Here is a 20839-nt window from a genome sequence, read left to right as displayed (position 1 = left end):
GGTTGCACGAGAACACAACCATTGCATTATCGAAGAACAAGATGTAATTTTGGATATCTGGTCAGCATGGATGAGTTGGACCGAAAGGTCTGTTTCCGTGCTGCACTTCTCCATGGCTATAGTCCAGTTCACAATCTCACTCTGTGTTCAACTTGTTCTCTTTTTCTCTCCCCCCTCGCGCCTCCCTCCCCCCCCCCCCCCCCGCAGGACTTTTATCCACACGGAGGTTAAAGATGGAGTCCCTTCGAAGTTGGCGGACTCTCTGAGATGGTCGGTGGGAGCACGCAACTGGATGCACTGGCGAATGCGCGACGACCCGAGCCTCCCCGATTCCAGCACTGCCCGCCTGACCAGCCCACGCACTTCCGCCCGTTCCGCAACCAGGAGCGGGAGATTGTCAACAGGACCCTGCGCTTCCTGGACGAGAGTGGATTTTACTGGGGCCCGCTCACTGTGGCTCAGGCTCACGCCTTGCTGATGATGGAATCGGTGGGCACTTTCCTAGTTCGGGACAGCTCTCAGGCCAACCACCTGTTCAGCTTGAGCGTCCAGGCTGAGAACGGACCGGTCAGCATGCGGATCCTGTTTGAGAAGGAGCACTTCTGGTTCAACGGTGCCTGCTTTGACTGCGTGGTGAAACTTCTGGAATACTGTGTGGACAGCACCCAGGTAAAGCCCTTCAGGTTTGACTGTGGGGTCTCTGTGGTTTTTTCCAAACCCTTGAGGAAAAACCCCATCCTGAATCTGAAGCAGTTGTGCAGGAAGAACATAATCGGCCATTTTGGCATTGAAAGCGTGCGGCAACTTCCTTTAGTGCCCCGGCTGCAGCAGTACATGGAGGAATTTCCGTTCAAACTGTAACTGAGGGACCGCCGGGATTTTCTGTTTGGAATTGATCGCTGGTGGAGATTGGGAGTTTGGAGGAAGGAGTGCATCCACACCCAGCGAGGAGCACCAGGTTCTTGGGGATGCCACCAACGTCCTCCTGGTTGCGGTGTTCCCTTTGCCCAGATGATGTGACCCAGACGTAGGAGTGCCGTTGGCCAGTGGATGTATACGGGCAGTGTACAGTCAGGAAGGGTGCACATCGAGAGCCGAGCAAGCTCCCGAGCACTTACTGCCTCAAGTAGGAGGCTGGGAAAAGACGCCGGCATTTTCAGTCAATCATTTCTGAAGGATATGGAGACATCGTTTTCATTCTTTCAAAGAAGACCTTGTCTTGTGGTTCCTTTTGGAGCCAGCACTGAGGAGTATTTAGTTATTCAAAAGCATTAGTTTGCAGAATTTTTGTCAATTATTTTAATGTTATATATTCATATCTATATTTTAATATGTAATTAAACAGTGAACTGGTTTGTTAGAATGCAGTTTGTCAACAATCTGGTACAGAAGGAGAGACTGGTCAGAATTGAGTTACTGAAGCCCCACTAATCTTCTGATCAGCCTGTTCTTAACTGTCATGACACAGGTCTGGGGCAGGTGGGACTTGAACCCGGGCCTCCTGGCTTAGTGGTGGGGACACACCACCACACCATAAGAGACCCAGTTCCATCAGCTGCTGTGGTGGGCTTTGGACCCATGTCTCCAGGGTGTCACCGTAAGCTTTAGAATTGTTTGCCCAGTGGTGTTAGCGCTACTGTACTGTTGCCTCTCCCATTCCTCCATTAGGGCAGCACCGTGGTTAGCACTGCTGCCTCACAGCGCCAGGGACCCGGGTTCGATTCCAGCATAGAGAGACTGTGCAATCTCCGCACAGACATTCTCCCCGTGTCTGCGTGGTTTTCCTCAGGGTGTTCTGGTTTCTTTCCACAGTCCAAAGATGTGCAGCTGAGGTGGATTGGCCATCGGAATGCAGGGTTACGGGCAGAAGGTAGGGGACTGGATCTTATACGGATGCCCTTCAGAGGGATCAATCTGGACCTGATGGGCCAAATGGCCTGTTTCCACACTGTCGGATTTTATGATCCATGTTGATTGTGTATTATGAGTGTTGCAAGCGTCTTGCAGCAAGGCCAAAGTATGTTGGGGGTGAATTGGGTCAGCTTCTGACAGGTCAGCCCTATGTAACCCACCTGCACTCATTACTCAATCTATTACGTAAAGAAAGGTGGCCTGGATAAGCAAGTAACTCCTCCCTTGCCTTGTCAGCCACCCTGATCCCCAGCGTGAATCTGCCTCTTTGATAACGGGAAAGCAAACATTGCCACAAATGTAGAATGTTTGGAAAAAGGAATCTATCGTACAGACAAGATCACCCAATGATTTCTTAATTATTCCAATGAAAATATCTAAATCTGCTCAGGTCACCATGCAGTTCAATGGACCATCCCTTTGATTGGATTCCAAGCCGAAACTCACTCTGTGATCTCTGTTGTTTGTCAGTCCGGAACCCTTATTCGATTCCACCATAATTACTCTGTGGTTCCATACTCATGGTTTGTTTATTCAAGTCTGTCGAACAGTTTTGATTTCTCACAATGAAGCTGGCTTTGTTCCCCCATCTTGATTCTGAGTTTATGTCAAACCCCAGTTAGAATCTATGCAGAAAATTAATCCTAACCTCTGCTGTCTCCATTTAATAAGCAAGGTTAATAAGCACTTCTACACTGGTAATCAAAATCAACTTTTTACTCCTAAAAGTTTTATTTGAATAGTATTTCTTAATAAAGAAAGTAAAAGGTTTTATGAAACAAGTCTTTTCTTAATGATTTATTGCGAATTTCGAGGTTAATAATGGAAGTGATAATTACCAATTGCAGTGAACAACAACAGCTTCTGACAGCCTAGATCAATGCTGTAGGAGCCTATCATTTGGCACTGATATGATCTATGGACAACTCAACTGATGTCCCATGGATGTTAGAGTTCCCCATTCAACCCAGAACTAAATCCAGATAGGAAGAAAAGTTCGGTTTGGGGTCCAATATCTACAGGGTGAGAATGTGTCACTTCTACATTCAGTCAAACTGAATCAATCAGACCTCTATTTAAATAGAAAGATCAGGTCATTTCTACGCATTTCACTCCTGGGACAGACTGCTGAAAAACTGCTATGCTCTTGAGCAGGTGACAATCTTGAGAGAGAATGATTGGCATTTATTGGGTGATGGGCTAGCCTCGAGGGCAATTAGGTTTGGTCGACAGACAGTGGCCTTGCCAGAGAAGCTCACGTTCCACCAAAGAATAACAGAAGAGCTTGTGAGAATTCTCTCCGACGTGTGCTTGGATACTGTAGAAGTTTGTATCGTTGTCCCAAGGCGTTGCTGTTTTTTGCAGCATGGTTAATAATTTCATGTAATTTGAAAAGGGCAGTGTCTGGCTTACATAGTGGTTCCTCCCTTTTTATTCGTGACATTTCTGTGTGCTAAATACCAAATTTGCACACAATCATAATGCAGTTTCAAAATTCCCTCTCTAATGTCCAAACACTTCGGCTTTCCTGAAGACCTCATTCTCTATGCTCAGCAACCATGTGCTCACTCTGATTCTATATCCATCAAGCAAAACTGCACCCAACTTTGCTCCCAAGTCTGGCCAGCCAGTGAGCATCAGACTGCATACTGCTTGGGCTCTATAATGGCTAATGACGAGCCAGCAAGAAAATATATCAAACTGCTCAGTATCGATAGGGCTAGATCTCAGGATTCTTATCTAACCAAGTCCCCCTGAGCTGATTCCTTCCATGACACATTGCTAGTCAAAGTCACCCAATGCATCCCTCAATAAATGAGGTCCCTTAGGTTTGATTTGAGCTAGCTTCATTAATAGTTGGAGGTAAGATGTTCAAACTGACATGGGTAACTTGAGGAGGTGAAATTTAGTTAAAGTTAACCTTGTAAGTTAGTTTTTTTTTTATTGGTTCATGGGATGTGGGTGATGCTGACTTGCCCATTCCTAATGAGTCAACCATATTGTGATGGGTCTGGAGTCTCATTTAGGCCAGACCAGGTAAGGACAGCAGATTCCCTTTGTCAAAGGCATTAGTGAATCAGATGGATTTTTACAATAATTGAGAATGGTACATGGTTGCTAGCTTTTCATTCCCATTTTATTGAATTTAAATTTGACCATCTGCCATGTGGGATTTAAACCCAACATCCCCAGAACATTAGCTGAGGGCTTCTGGATTAGCTAGTCCCGTGATTTTACCACTACACACCACCTCCCAATCACGGATGTAAGAAAGAAACAGATAGGACAGACAGCATAGATCTTAGCTACTGCCTTTCCAGTTCCAAGGAAGAGAAATGCTGATTTCTCTGCACACAGGTAACCAGAGCTTTTCCAGCAATTTCTGCTTTTGTAACTTTGACTCTGCTGTTGTCGGATGGAGATTAGAGGTAGTAAAAGTATAGGCCCGGAGTGACAGGAAAGAATTGTGGTCATTCATTGAGTGCACAACTGAGTGGATAAATGAGCCTAAAACGGTAAGAATCTTAGAATCATACAGCAAAGAGGGAGCCTATTCAGACCATTGTGTCTGTGTCTGTTCTTGGACAGCACTGGCCACTTATTCTCCTGCCTTTTCTCTCAAACTGTTAATTAGTTTTATTCTTCAAGCATCCACCTTCACTTTGAAAGCTGGTTTGGGGCCTACTCCCACCCGTGTGGCTGACCGGACATTTGCATCTGAACAACCCTACCCATTGGGAAGCCAGTTTCCTTGCCCAGCCCCAATTCTTTTGACAATGTTGAACTGTACCCTCCAGTTCCCAGAACATTTGCACCCAAGTTTCCTAATCTGATATAGGCCAAAATTGTACATGTTTATGAATGGAAGTAAATCCTTTCCCATACCCCTTGATAATGTGGAGAGGCCGGTGTTGGACTGGTGTGGACAAAGTCAGGAGTCACATGACACCAGGTTATTGTCTAGCAGGTTCATTTGAAATCACAAGCTTTCATAGCGCTGCTCCATCAGGTGATGAATTTTAAGTGAACCTATTGGACTATAACCTGGTGTCATGTGACTTCTGATTTTGCGCCCCCACCCCCCTTGGCGCCACATTAAAACCGAACCGTCACATTGTGTGACAAATTCCACAAAAGACACTACGAATCTCGCGTAAACCAGACACTGCTGTTCAAAAACAGAAACAAATATTTTAACACAATTGTTTTGTTTGACATGTATTTGTAATTCATTACAAATTAAGTTTCCCTTTGCACCAAGTGCAACTTAGCTGCTCTGTTTTATTGTGTCATTTAACACATGTACAGAATATTTATTTGTGAACCAAATAAAGATATTTGTGTTAAAGTGTCTCGCTGCCTTTGGTTTGTTTTGCGTGTGCCCTCCTGGATGGTGTAATGGTGGACGGTGGGCAATGGAAGGGTTCTGTGAAGCAGATGGTGGAGTGGTTAACTTATTTTTATAAAAAATGTGTTTTTTCTTCATCAATGCCACAGGCCCTTTGGAATAAAGACTCTGTGGAGGCAATGAGAGAATGTTTCTCCTCTAAGCAAAAGCTTGCCGTTATTGGCATGATTCAGAAGACTGCTCCACGCTAATGACCTTATGTTCAATTCCAATGAATGCATTCAGATCCTCACCCTTAAGGAGCTTAGTGGGGAAACACCTTCACTTTTTGCAATAGAAAGTCTGGGTTTAAACCCCCCCTGAGTGGGTGGATTGTCCATCATCTTTGCCTGGTTTTAATGGAACAACAATTAACTCAAAATATTGATGGTGGGCCCCCTATTGGTATGGTGTTGGGGCCTGCTCAATTTTGCAAGTAGCTTACTCTCAGTGTGACTTGCTTCAGATGACTGAAACCTTTCGAATATGGAAATTGGGGCCCTATCACATATGGTGGCATAGCAGTAATGTCACTGGGCTAAAAGGCCTAAGGATTTGGTTCAAAACCCACCATGACAGTGGTTGGAGCTTAATTTCTTTTAATAAAATCTGGAATTGTAAAATAATCTCATTAAGGTGACGTGACATCTATCCTCTGTTGTAAAAACCCATCTGATTCATGAACACCCTTTAAGGAGGGATGTCTGCTGACCTGATCTGGCCTTTATGTGACTCCAGATCCACAGAATTCTTAATTTAAATGGCTGAGCAAATATTCCAATTGAAGACAACAGGAAGCAGGTGACAAATGTTGTTCCTTGTCAGTGGCCCTCACATGCTGTGGGGAAATATATTTTGAAAGTGGGAGGCTGATTTCCATTTTGGATCGAAGCGAAGGGAACTGGAACTGAGGAGTGATCTCAGTGACATTCGGGCCACCATTAACAACGTCGCCCCGATCCCAACGTTGAGACTTTAATGAGGCCTTAATTTGGCCAGCTGTCATTCAGCTCCCCACAGCCGACCTACCCAATTTAAATGAGGGCAAAATTATGAGGTTCTCAAGATTATGGAGGCCACTTTGCCATGGTGATGGGCAGCTGTCCAGTTCTGGTCACGGGTCAAAAGTCAAGACCACTACTTTGTCGAGATGACCTTTTGAAGTCCCAAGGGGCTGAGGGAATGCAGTGTTGCCTTTCAGTTGCAATGTGTGACTGACCCTCGGTTTTTCTGTTTAGCTGGAGGTAAAATGTGATTGGCACTATTCAGAGAGAAGCAAGGGATTAATCTCCTCAGGTATATTGTTACCATTCATTATTCAACCAATTATTGAACACAGGTTTAAACCATTGATTTATGTTATTTTAGTCCATGGGGAAATGCCTTGTGCTGCTTGTTTGACACATTTTCCTTCAGTGCAATATTGACAACACTTTAAGAAGTGTTTTAAGACCATAAAATGTAGAAGCAGAAATAGGCCGTTCAGCCCATTGAGTCTGCTTTTCCGGTCAGAGGTCGAGGCTGATCTGATAATCCTCAACTCCTCTTTCCCTACAATGTTTGATTCTCTTGCTGTTTAAAAATCTGTCTGCCTCAGCCTTGTACATACTCAATGATCTTGCCTTGGCAGCCCTCTGCGGTTAGGAATTTCATCAATTCCCCTCCCCTGAGAGCAGAAATTACTCCTCATTTCTGCCTTAAATTTGCAACACTTTATTCTGAGATTATGCCTTCTGGTCCTAGACTTACCCACCAGGGCAAACCAGTGTTGGACATTGAAGTGCTTTGGGATGCTGCAAAGTTGTGAAAGGATCCATACTCTTTCATAGCTCTTGAGGTGTAATATCACAGAATCCCTACAGTGTGGAAACAGGCCATTTGGCCCATCAAGTCCACACCAACCCTGAAGACCGTTCCATCCCGCAGCCGATCCACCATAACCTGCACATCTTTGGAATGTGGGAGGAAACCAGAGCACCCGGTAGAAACACAGACACAAAGAGAATGTGCAAACCCCACACAGACAGTTGTCCAAGGTTGGAATTGACCACTGGTTCCCTGGTGCTGTGAGGCAGCAGTGCTAACCACTGAGCCACCGTAACAGCCTGTCGTTATATTGCAGCTCGACATGAGAAAAAACAACCACAAATCTGAAATAGGTGTTGGGAGAAAAGCATATTTTGATACACAGAGGAGATGTGGCTGTATTTAAGAGTAAAGTTTCATTTAAATATTCTGAAAATGGGCGACCCCCATATCCACGGAGTCATTTTCTGCAGTTTCAGTTACCCACGGATTATTGCGGCCTGAACATTTTATAGGGAACCAGAGAGCAGGAGGCTGCCGGGAAGCTACGTTTCCCATTGAAATGAATGGGTTCACTCCTATCCGTGGTTTGGGGCTTTCGCAGTAGGTCCTGGAACATATTCCCCATGGCTACTGGGGGAGGGGAGGGTGGGGGTTGGGTGGGGGGGGCGAGGGGTGGTACTATTGTACTGGTTTGATACCTGCTTAGAATGACCTAGAATTGGATGCTGTGATCTAGACTGCAACTATCTCACTGGGTGAGATGCAAACAGAAACATCCTCCCAGTCCCAGATACTGTATGTAACATTATCTTAATAAAATGAGTATTCTGATCCTGCTCAATAGGGAAAACTTTATAAATATATAAAATTGCATGTTAACTGAGGATCCCTACAGAGTGGAAACAGGCCCTTCGGCCCAACAAGTCCACACCGACCCTCCGAAGAGTAATCCACCCAAATCCATTCCCTATATTTAAGGGCGGCATGGTGGCTCAGTGGTTAGCACTACTGTGTGTATGGAGTTTGCACGTTCTCCCCGTGTCTACGTGGGTTTCCTCTGGGTGCTCCGGTTTCCTCCCACAATCCAAAGATGTGCAGGTCAGGTGAATTGGCCATGTTAAATTGCCCCCATAGTGTTAGGTGCATTACGCAGAGGGAAATGCGTCTGGGTGGGTTGTGCTTCGGCGGGTCGGTGTGGACTTGTTGGGCCGAAGGGCCTGTTTCCACACTGTAGGGAATCTAATCTAATCTAATTATTCCCCATGACTAATACACCCAACACTATTGGCAATTCAGTATAGACAATCCACCTAACCTGCACATCTTTGGATTGTGGGAGGAAACCAGAGCACCAAGAGGAAACTCACACAGACACAGGGAGAGTGTGCAAACTCCACATAGACAGTCACTCCAGGTTGGATTTGACCCAGGTCCCTGGTGCTGTGAGGCTGTAGTGCTAACCACTGAGCCACCATGCTATTCCCATGAAGAGCGTGTGAGGGAATGTTCTTAAAACAAAATTGTTCCGTGGATTTATTCATAGAATCCCTACAGTATGGAAGCAGGCCATTTGGCCCATACCAACTCTCTGAAGGTCATCCCAACTAAATCCACCCTACGCCCGTACTATACTGTATATCCCATGGATGATCCATCTAACCTACATCTCCCTGGACACCGATTTAACGTGACCAATCTACCTAACCTGCACATCTTTAGACTGTGGGATGAAACTGGAGTGCTGGAGGCAACCCACGCAGACATGGGGAGAATGTACAAACTCCACACAGGCAATTTCCTGGGCAGGAATTTAACCCAAGTCCCTGGTACTGTGAGGCAGCAGTGCTAACTGCTGAGCCATAGTGGATGAACATTGAGATGTTCAAAACCTCATTGAGGTATAATGGGTTTCAAGTTGGACCTTTTCATCCTGCGATGGGCTAGAATTTACTGGTAGGGTTTAGAAATGGTGGGTGTGACCCAGGATTCCAGTCTCCATCCCTGCCATCATGGGTATTTAATTCCCTCAATTTTCAGGGAGTAAATCTAGTTTTCAAAATTCACTGATTCACAGATTAATGATCTGAAAGGAAGATTATGGCTTTTTTTTAAAACAAAATGAATTCATGATTATTTTGAGATTTATTAACTGCTAAATCGTCTTTATTAAATAGATATGAGATATTGTTTGGTTATTTTCACAGTATTATGAGCTTCTCAAAGACTCTGCAATGCTATCAAAGGATCTCTGAGTTCTATCTATGCTGGGTACAAGGTGAATGGTTTTGGGAGTTGGGAGGTATAGTGTGGTGGGATAAGCAGAGTAGAGGTTTAACAGCCTCTCACTCATCATCAGATACAGGTCAGTGGCCCAGTGAATTGAGATAAGCCTGACCTTGACATTGTGTCCCCTTCTATAACTGCAACAGGTCAATTACCAAAGAAAGACTGTCCCTTTTCTACATCATGAATGTGATGGGATCACAATGTCTGGAAATCTCCTGAATCCTGAATCCTTCCTCCAAGATGAAAATCTGATCTCTGATATCAGACTACTGCTGTCTGTCTTATTTCCCAGTGTTTCCTCTTGTCAATGTGAAAATGGGTGTATGGGTAACATTGGTGCGGGGTATGGGCTGTTTGCCAAATCCTTGTAGAAGAACCCCACTGGTCCTCACCTACCACCCCACCAACTTCCATGTACAGCGTATCATCCGCCGTCATTTCTGCCACCTCCAAACGGACCCCACCACCAGGGATATATTTCCCTCCCCTCCCCTATCAGCGTTCTGAAAAGACCATTCCCTCCGTGACTCCCTCGTCAGATCCACACGCCCCACCAACCCAACCTCCACTCCCGGCACCTTCCCCTGCAACCGCAAGAAATGCAAAACTTGCGCCCACACCTTCCCCCTTACTTCCCTCCAAGACCCCAAGGGATACTTCCATATCCGCCACAAATTCACCTGCACCTCCACACCCATCATCGATTGCATCAGCTGCACCCGATGTGGCCTCCTCTATATTGGGGAGACAGGCCGCCTACTTGTGGAATGTTTCAGAGAACACCTCTGGGACACCCGGACCAACCAACCCAACCACCCCGTGGCTCAACACTTCAACTCCCCCTCCCCCTCCCACTCCACCAAGGACATGCAGGTCCTTGGACTCCTCCATCGCCAGACCATAGCAACACGACGGTTGGAGGAAGAGCGCCTCATCTTCCGCCTAGGAACCCTCCAACCACAAGGGATGAACTCAGATTTCTCCAGTTTCCTCATTTCCCCTCCCCCCACCTTGTCTCAGTCAAATCCCTCGAACTCAGCACGGCCTTCCTAACCTGCAATCATCTTCCTGACCTCTCCGCCCCCACCCCACTCCGGCCTATCACCCTCACCTTGACCTCCTTCCACCTATCGCATTTCCAACGCCCCTCCCCCAAGTCCCTCCTCCCTACCTTTTATTTTAGCCTGCTGGACACACTTTCCTCATTCCTGAAGAAGGGCTTATGCCCGAAACGTCGATTCTCCTGTTCCTTGGATGCTGCCTGACCTGCTGTGCTTTTCCAGCAACACATTTTCAGCTCTGTTTGCCAAATCCTACAAGTCTTCTTATTGAGAGGAGAGAGCTCAACATTCTTGCCCTGATCCTAAACAGGTCGTAGTATCACTTGGAGGGAGGAGAGCATCCAGAAACATTCTTGATAATAGATGACGAATCACGATGAATTTATTACGTGGTCTTTCAAAGTAAGTGGAGTTTAAACAAAGAGGTAGAACATTTCTCAGGAGAGATTTGCACTTGACTAATATTTGTCCTTGTGGGAGTTTGAGTACATGTGAGAGTTATGTACACAAATGGATTGAAGTTGCACTGAGGCGCCATTGTGTTGATTTTATTTAATAGGAAAAGAATTTGGCCTTTTTGTTCCCAGCCTTCCCAAAAGCAACCCTTTGGGCTAAATTGTATTCTTTTTTGTGGCTAAGTGTAAGCTGCACCAAAGGTTTTTGGAGGGTTTTTGTTGTGAGGTCATGTGCCTTTTATTGCCGTATTTAACCATGCTCACCTCATTGACAATCCATCACACCCCTTGTGTCCAATTCCTGCTCCATCTTATTATGTAGCCAAAATGACCCACCGTTCGGCAAATGCACACCAATGGATCGGCATCTTTTCAAACGCTGCTGTGTATTTGGATGAGTATTGGTAACGCGTCACTGTCATTGTCATATAATCATAGAGACGTACAGCAAGGAAGCAAACGTTTTGGCCCAACCTGTCCATGCTGACCAGATATCCTAAGTTAATTAAGTCCTATTTGCCAGCATTTGGCCCATATCCCTCTAAACTCTTCCCCTAGATGCCTTTTAAATGTTCTAATTATACCAGCCTCCACCACCTCCTCTAGCAGCTTATTCCATTTATTTCCGACCCTCTGTGTTGAAAAAGTTGCCCCTTAGGTCCTTTTTAAATCTTTCCCCTCACCTTGTACCTATGGCCTCTAGTTTGGACTCCCCACTCCAGGGAAAAGATCTTGGCTATTTACCCTATCCATTCCCCTCATGACTTTATAAACCTCTATAAGGTCACCCTTCAGCCTCCGACACTCCAGGGAAAATAGCCCCAGCCTATTCAGTGTCTCCCTGTAGCTCAAACTCTCCAACGCTGGCGACATCCTTGTGAATCTTTTCTGAACCCTTTCAAGTTTCGCAACATCATTCCTGTAGCAGGGAGAGCAGAATTAAACACAGTATTCTAAAAGTGGCCTCACCAATGTCCTGTACAGCTGCAATGTCACATCAGCCACATTAATCACAGCACATTGCCAACATTATTGACATTCCTTGGCACATACAATCGCTTTCTTTCACCCTAGTCACTGTTTTACCACTAGGCCACACAAGTTGCTAGGTCCCAATGCCCTCTACAGAACTGCAGCTTGCTGTTGTCCGATAAGGGGACATCAAATACATGCAAGCAATTGGACAAATCCAAATGTGAGCTTTTGTTTACAGTCACCAAAAGGAAACCAAAATGTGGCTCGGTGGTTAGCACAGCTGCCTCACAGCACCAGGGACCTGGGTCTGATTCTAGCCTCGGGTGACTGTCTGTGTGGAATTTGCACATTCTCCCCCGTTAGCATTGGTTTCCTCCCACAGTCCAAAGGTGTGCAGGCCAGGTGAATTGGCCATGCTAAAATATCCATAGTGTTAGGTGCATTAGTCGGGGTAAATACAGGGTAGGAGAATGGGTCTGGTGGTTACTCTTCGGAGGGTCGGTGTGGACTTGTTGGACCAAAGGACCTGTTTGTATACTGTAGGGAATCTAATCTAATCTCAAAATCAATAGAAGCTGCATTTCATCTCCACAGTGCCAACTAAGTGCTGGTGTGATGACCAATAGCTTTTTAACAGTTCCTAATTGTCCACTGCACCCAGCTCCCCTCAATTGGAACTGGCCAGTCTGGCTTGTGGCCTCTGACATTGCTAAGCTCTGTCACGAACAAGAAGAGAGCTTCCTCCTGCCAAATGCTTTCATCACCTTCCTCCTCAGATGACTATATTCTAAAAGTGGCCTCACCAATGTCTTGTACAGCTGCAGTGTCACATCAGTCATGTTAATCACAGCACATTGCCAACATTATTGACACTCTTTGGCACATCCAATCGCTTTCTATCACCCTAGACATTGTTTTACCACTAGGCCACACAGGTTGCTAGGTCCCATCTGAACACCCTCTCTATGTCACTCTGTTCCCAATGCCCACAACAGAATAGGAAGGGTTTAGAGGAACATGAGCCACATGAGCTGACAAATGGGGCTAGATCAGGTTAGGGTAACTGATCGGCAGGGACGAGTTGGATGAAAGGGGCTGTTTCCGTGCTGTGCCTCTCTATGACTGCTCCTGTTCCCCAGGCCTTCAGCACCCAGCATGCCACCTTGTTGATAGCTCGCCAGGATGCTGGAGCACACTGGACTAGAAGGCTGCCCCTTCACAGCAGTGCTGGCATCGGAGCCACATCTTCTTCAGCTCCATTGTCTGCAGCACCATGTCCCTGGTCAAAGCTTGGGTAGCAGTGTGCCCAAGCTTGGCATCAGTCAGGCGGTTGTATGAGTCACGTGGATATCCCTTGTTTCCCAGTCGCCAGACTTCTAAGGCACCTGGACCCTCAAATTCCGCTTCTGTTGGGAATGCAAGAGTGCTCCAGGGTGTAGGGGTCAGGGTAGCTGCCAAGGTTATGGGCACAACCCCCACCCCGAATCACCTCGAACATTGATGGGCTGGAGCCCGTTCCTGCAAATGAATTGTAGTTTGGTCCTCCTGGTGCCAGACTGACCCCATGACCTTCATAGCCACAAGAACAGGACAGCCTCTTATTTTTACAGCCTTCGGGTCTGGCTCCTGGGCCTGCCACCACTCCGCTCCCATGGTCCTGGAACATGTGGAACCCCCACTGACCACTGCCTCCTTCGCTCATCTTCAGGGAATAGAGTCAGGACTAACAAACCCTGGGCCATCTGCAGTCCCTGAGGAGACCTGGGGACTTCCCCCTGGGCTTATGGTCAGCCCTGATCCTTCTGCATTCACCTTCACAGGAAGTCAAACACAGTGAGCAACATCCCATCAGCAGCTAGGGACAGGAGTCTCAGAGGAAATTACTTTTGTTGTAATTCATTCACTGGCTAGGCCAGCATTTATTGCCCATCCCTGATTTCCCAGAGGGCAATTTAAGAGTCAACTACTTTGTTGTGACTTTGGAGTCACATGTAGGCCAGACCAGGTAAGGATGGAGACAAAAAAAACTGCAGATGCTGGAAACCAAGCTGGACAAGCAGGAGGCTGCAAGAACACAGCAAGCCAGGCAGCTTCAGGAGGTGGAGAAGTCAACGTTTCAGGTTTAAGTCTTCTTCAGGTAAGGATGATAGATTTCCTTCAGTGAACCAGATGGGGTTTTCCCCCAATAATCGGCAATGTATTCATGGTCATCATTAAACTCTTAATTCCTGATTTTAATTGAATTCAAATTCTACCATCTACCTGGGTTCCAAGAACATTACCTCTGGATTAACAATCCAGCAACAATACCACTAGAGTGTTGTCTCCCCTTCTGTTAGGAACACGAGGTGTGAAAGAGGTTCTTAGGTCTGTAAAGACTCAGAGGTGGTGTCCTCATGCAGATGAGGGTGCTCCTCCACACCATGAGACATGTGCTCCTGATAACCAGGGCCAGGCCTCCATCATTCAGTCAGCTTCTACCTCAGCATGGGCACCATCTTGGTGAAGGTCCATATCAACACATCACACCCAAAAGTGGAGAGCCCGCTGCTGCTGACCTCCTTCTCAACCCAAAGGCACATCAATCAGTCAATATCTCAACCCAGACGCACATCTATCAGTCAACATCTCACTGCATTCAGCATCAAACCATCATTAATCAGACATGACAGATGAGAAAGCATTGGTGTCTGCCTTCTACTGCATCTTTGGAAGTTGTAGGAGAAATGGGTCACCTCTGGCCAATATTGGCTTCTTTTAAAGTCATTGGGTTGCTAACATCACCCTCAGTGAGATGTCAATGTTCAATGACCAATGGCAATGTGCCAAATGCTTCAATAAGCATATGAATCCTCAACACTATCACTCTAGATGCATTGCACATGGATGATGAAATGATTGCAGATTAAATGTAGCTGGATTTGCAAATATACTGTGGAATCATAGAATTCCTACATGGTAGAAAGCAGCCATTCAGCCCATTGAGTTTGCACTGACCCTCTGAAGAGCATCCCACCCAGCCCCAGTCCCCCACTCTATCCCCATAACCCCACATTAACCATGGCTAATCCACCTAACCTACACATCCCTGGACACTATGGGCATTTTAACATGGTCAATCCACCTAACCTGCACATCGTCAGACTGTGGGAGGAAACTAGAGCACCTGGAGGAAACCCACGCCGACACAGGGAGAATGTGCAAATTCCAAACAGACAGTCACCCAGCGCTGGAATCGAACACAGGTTGCTGGTGATGTGAGGCAATCATAGTAACCATGGTGCCACACAAACCTGAACCCCTTTCACCCATCCACATGGCACTGACTCTTCCCACCCTGGGCATTGTCACGGCCACTTCCCAGTTGCATTTAGCTTATGAAGGACGGTGAAAGGTGGCAGGGACTTCAGCGCACGGTTGATACTGTCAACACCAGATTCCACCTGATCACCAGATAGGCATAAATGAGGCCTGCAGATGTTGGAGATCAGAGTCTAGATTAGAGTGGTGCTGGGAAAGCACAGCAGGTCAGGCAGCATTCAACGAGCAGGAAAATCAATGTTTCAGGCAAAAGCCCTTCATCAGGAGCTTGTGCAGCCCCAGTGGCCTAATGGATAAGGCATTGGCCTCCTAAGCCAGGGATTGTGGGTTCAAGTCCCATCTGGGGTGGCTGATCACCAGATAGCTTACTCCCTACCTCCACAGTCCCAAAAACCTATTACCCCATTTCTAGTACTTCTAAGCCATCCTCAGGTTTTTGCCCTTTTTACGCACTCCAAGCAGTTCCAACTTCCTCCCTTCATTTTCAATTTGAAATTCAAGGTTTGACTTTCCACTTTCTCAACAGAGTTCCACTTAAAGTTCCATATCACTTTCTCTTTCACTTCCTCAAAATTTAGATTTCTGACTCGAATAGAAATTGCCAATGCATTCTAGCGAACATAATTTGAACGCTATCAGGATCATCTTCTTGTCTTCAGCATTTAATGACTAAACTAATTCTTCGGCCATCTTGTTTTTTTAGCTCCTACTTTCACGCTAATGCTTCATTTCTCTATCACAGACCCATCCCTCGTACAGTAACCCACTCAAGGCTCATTCCCCTGCATTTACTCCTGACCAGTGCTGGATTAGTGGTGCTGGAAGAGCACAGCAATTCAGGCAGCATCCGAGGACAGGCAAAATCGACGTTTCGGGCAAAAGCCCTTCATCCTGACCAGTGCACCTAACCTACACATCCCTGAGCACTATAGGCATATCACCTAACCTTCACATCTTTGTGACTGTGGAAGGAAACCAGAGCAAACTCACACAGACACAGAGAGAATGTGCAAGCTCCACACTGGCAGTCGCCCAAGGCTGGATTTGAACCCAGGTCCCCTGGCGCTATGAGGCAGCAGTGCTAACCACTGAACCACTGTGAAAAGTTATTATTTTCTGATTATTGCAAGGCACTAATAGGCAGACTTTCTCTTTCCACAAATGCTTGAGGACTGAAAATAAACATGTTGACCTTTTAATTGAAGGTCTTGCTGTGTTTAAAGATTTTAAAACCTCAATGTATGTGCTTTGTAGTTTGTTGGTTCAATTCCACACAAATCCCTAATATGCTCCCACCCATTCTGTGACCAATAATTTTTAAAAAGCAGAAATATTTTCCAATAAATAATTGCAAGGATTGACGAGCAAGTCTTTATTTTTTATTACTTAAACTGTCACAATCAAATAAAAATCAACATAGATAAAATAGACCAACAGGCAATTAGTATAACAAACTAAATAAAAGGTACTTTTGCATTAAGTAACTAACACAACCAAAATATACAGAATCTTTTGCCTACTTTGTTATAATTTGTCAGAATTAAGAAAGATAGGGTCCTGAAGAAGGCATTTGGTTTGCTTGCATTTATTCATTCACGCATTGAGTATAGGAGTTGGGAAGTAATGTTGGAACTGTACAGGACATTTGTCAGGCTACTTTTGGAATACTGCATTTTAGTCTGGTCTCCTTGATATGGGAAAGATGTTGTGAAACTTGAAAAGGTTTAAAAAAGACTTACTAGCATGTTGCCAGGGTTGGAAGGTTTGAGCTATAGGGAGAGGCTGAACAGGCTGGGGTTGTTTTCCCTGGAGTGTCAGAGGTTGAGGAGTGAGTTTATAGAGATTTATAAAATCGCGAGGGGCATGGATAGGTTGAACAGCAAAGGTCTTTTCCCCAGGGTAGAGGAGTCCAAAACTAGAGGCCATAGATTTAAGGTGAGAGGGGAAAGATTTAAAAGGGACCTTAAGGGCAACTTTTTCACGCAGACGGTGGTGAGCGTATGGAATAATCTGCCAGAGGAAATGGTCGAGGTGGGTACAATAGTAACATTTGCTTGGGTATATGAATAGAAAGTGTTTAGAGGGATATGGGCCAAATGCCAGCAAATGAAACTAGATCAGTTTACAATATCTGGTCGGCACGGACAAAATTGGACCGAAGGGTCTGTCTCCGTGCTGTCCACGCCATGACTCTGTGTGCATCATTAAAGGAGCTGTCCCAAAGTCACTCCCTGCTCTCCCGCAGAAGTTCATATCTCTCCCTCACAGCAAATCAACATTTCTATGTCCTTTGCCAATTATTCCATTCCACCTGCATCTCTGCCTTCACATTCTTTAAATCTTCAACAGCCTCTTCTTCTCTGTTACTTTTCTTTTAATCAGAACCTAAACTTTTCAAAGTATCTTGTTTCCAATGAGCACAAAGCAGTACTTGTTTTGCCACAGCAGTAGATTCTTTTTCTGCTGCAGCTGTCTTTTATTCTGTGCAGCAGTGAATGGTGTCAAGTCTGCCACTTGTAACTTAGGTGAGTTTCTGTTTTCGTTTCTCCCCATCGTATGGGTAATTCTCCGAACTCAGGTGTTTGTCAGGAATTCACCATCCCCCTTTCACCACCACCCCCAACCTTTTCAGAACATCCTGACTGATCTTAAGTTTCAAAAAAGCTCTTTTTAGGACATTCCTGTAGAATTCAGCATGCATGACAATCATAAACCCGGATCTTCATCCTGGATTTAATAAGTGACATTGAAATGGAAAGGAACAAAGCCCATGTTTTTACGCCAGTAGCTTCTTTCATTAGGATTAATTTTCACACCCCTGTAATTCATTGACTGTTACCTTAATTGTATTGTGTTAGGGGTTACATTCTGATCACAATTGCAAGTTTATTTGCATGCAGTATGAATTTATAAAACCACATGCAAATATAACATTGATATTGAGTATATTAGTCATATCTAAGTAGAGATTAGAAAAAAACGGAATAATTCTGAAAGAATTGCACTTTCAAGTCTATGCGAGTAATTCAACCTCAAATTAGGCGTTAAAATAATCGTAATTGAAGTGGGACTGGTATTTATCCTCAGGCTGGCAAGTCACTTTCCCAGAAAAGGTTTTACATTTTCAGTCAGAGGAAAGGGATTATTGGTTAGTGTTGCGCTGGATATAGAACAATAGAAACCTAGTTCCAAAACTAACAGCAAACAGCTATGTATAAAATATAAAGATTTTGACTTGAAAAGGCTGCATTATTGATGCTATTATGAATGGTCTCTTGACTCATTTTCATCCCGAGAATGGGGTTGTTCGGTTTGGATTATGAATTCTCAGGCAAATTCTGATTCAAAAGATTGCAAATTTTTTATCTGTTTTCTGGAAGTGTTACGTGATCATGTAATTTTACAACTTCGTTGATGCACCTTCTTTCTCTCTACAGGTTTGCAGTGAAGGGAAGGGAAGAAAGCTAGAGGGCTCTTCTCTGAACTGTTGCAGTGCTATTCCTGTCCAGTACCAAAACTGTACACAGTACTGGACAGGGAAATTGAGCACTGCAGATGCTGGAGATCAGAGCTGAGAGTATGGTGCTGGAAAAGCACAGCCTGTTAGGCAGCATCCGAGGAGCAGGAGAATTGATGTTTTGGTCATCAGCCCTTCATCAGGAATGAGATTACGCCCGAAACGTCGATTCTCCTGCTCCTCGGATGCTGTCTGACCTGCTGTGCTTTTCCAGCACCCCACTCTTGATTCTGATCTCCAGCATCTGCAGTACTCACTTTTCCCATCCAGTACTGTGTACAGTTTTGGTCTCCTTGCTTGAGAAAGGACGTACTGGCACTGGAGGGAGTGCAGAGGAGGTTCACTAGGTTGATTCCGGCGTTGAGTGGGTTGGCTTTGAGGAGAGATTGAGTAGAGTGGGACAATACTCATTGGAATTTAGAATAATGAGGGGGGATCTTATAGAAACATATAAAATTATGAAGGGAACAGATAAGATAGAAGCAAGGATGTTGCTTCCACTGGCAGGTGAAACTAGAATGAGGGGGCATAGCCTCAACATAAGGGGGGAGCAGATTCAGGCCTGAGTTGAGGAGGAACTTGTTCACCCAGAGGGTTGTGAATCTGTGGAATTCCCTACCCAGTGAAGCTGTTGAGGCTTCCTCATTGGAAGTTTTAATGTCAAAGATAGATTTTTGAACAGTAAAGGAATTAAGGGTTAGGGTGAGCAGGCAGGTGGGTGGAGCTGAGTCCACAACAAAGATCAGCCATGATCTTATTGAAAGGCAGAGCAGGCTCGATGGGCCAGACGGCCTACTCCTGCTCCATGGTCTTAAGACTGAGAGAGGAAGATCCATGTGATCCCAGTCTGAATATATATTACGGAAATGTTGGTTTCTCTGTAAATATTTCAAATCCTACCTCCCCAATTGTCAATATAGTGGATATGAATAGTACTTAAGAAGGTCTTTGGGAAATAATACTGTTCAACATTATTTAACTCATAATAAAATGCTTACTTTCCTTTGAGGCAAAGACTGACCTTAAGGTGGGTTTGTTGTGATGGCATGGAACGGAGTAAGGGCTTGGCTTCCTATGGCCTCAAGATCTATATCATCTTTCACTTAATCCCCATCAACAACTCCAAATCGGGGCTTTTCTTTGATGTGGAGCCATAGCGCCAGACCCTTTGGTCCAACCTGTCCATGCAGACCAGATATCCTAACCTAATTTTGTCCCATTTGCCAGCATTTTGCCCATATCCCTCTAAACCCTTCCTATTCATATACTCATTGGGATGCCTTTTAAATGTTGTAATTGTACCAGCCTTCACCACTTCCAGCTCAATCTATACACGCACCACTCTCTGCATGAAAAGGTCACCCCTTGGGTCCCTTTTAAATTTTTACCCTCTCACCTTAAACCTATGCCCTCGGTTTTGGACTCCTCTGCCCTGGTAAAAAGACCTTATCTATTTATCCTATCCACGCCTCTCATGATTACATAAACCTCCATAAAGTCGCCCCTCAGCCTCCAACACTCCAGGGAAAAGCCCCAGCCTTTTCAGTCTCTCCCTATAACTCAAACCCTCCAATCCCGGCAACATGCTTATAAATCTTTTCCTCATCGTCTCAAGTTTAACAACATGCTTCCTATAAAAAGGACTTCACCAATGTCCTGTACAGCCACAACATGACATCCCAACTCCTATACTCAAAAGTTCTGACCAATGGAGGCAAGAATACCAAATGCTTTCTTCACCACCCTGTCTACCTGCGACTCCACTTTCAAGGAACAATGTACTTGCACCCCTAGGTCCCTTTGATTGACGACACTCCCCAGGGTCCTACCATTAACTGTGTAAGTCCTGCTCTGGTTTGTCTTGTCAAAATGTAACACCTCGCATTTATCTAAATTACATTCCTTCTACCTCTTCTCAGCCCATTGGCCCATCTGATCAAAGTCACATTGTATTCTGAGATAACCTTCCTCACTGTCCACGGCACCACCAATTTTGGTGTCATCTGCAATCATTCCTCCTATAATCACATCCAAATCATTTACATGCTTCTGCATTCCTTCCAGAGCTTCTAAAAATGTTATAAAATCATCCTAATAATATCATTGATGGCAACAG

The 20839-nt window shown here is 45.2% G+C and overlaps 1 protein-coding gene and 1 non-coding gene across 9 annotated transcripts in view; both read left to right on the top strand.

Moving 5' to 3' along the window:
• LOC122547679 (suppressor of cytokine signaling 1-like) overlaps positions 1–5265 on the top strand; it is a 62286-nt gene extending 57021 nt beyond the window's left edge. For all 8 annotated transcript variants that reach the window (XM_087978330.1, XM_087978329.1, XM_043686281.2 and 5 more), the window contains one exon: positions 208–5265. In XM_087978330.1, the coding sequence (XP_087834456.1) occupies positions 268–861 (594 nt within the window). In that variant the 5' untranslated portion in view covers positions 208–267 and the 3' untranslated portion in view covers positions 862–5265. The remainder of the gene's footprint in view (positions 1–207) is intronic.
• A 10216-nt stretch (positions 5266–15481) lies between these two features.
• trnar-ccu (transfer RNA arginine (anticodon CCU)) lies at positions 15482–15554 on the top strand. Its single transcript has one exon. It is a non-coding gene; the product is annotated as a tRNA-Arg (tRNA).
• The last annotated feature ends 5285 nt before the right edge of the window (positions 15555–20839 follow it).

The sequence above is a fragment of the Chiloscyllium plagiosum genome, unplaced genomic scaffold (assembly GCF_037043375.1).
Source record: "Chiloscyllium plagiosum isolate Xiang-an unplaced genomic scaffold, Cpla_swu_hap1 HiC_scaffold_33, whole genome shotgun sequence".
Taxonomy (NCBI): Eukaryota; Metazoa; Chordata; class Chondrichthyes; order Orectolobiformes; family Hemiscylliidae; genus Chiloscyllium; species Chiloscyllium plagiosum.
This window is presented reverse-complemented; position numbering and strand designations above follow the sequence as displayed.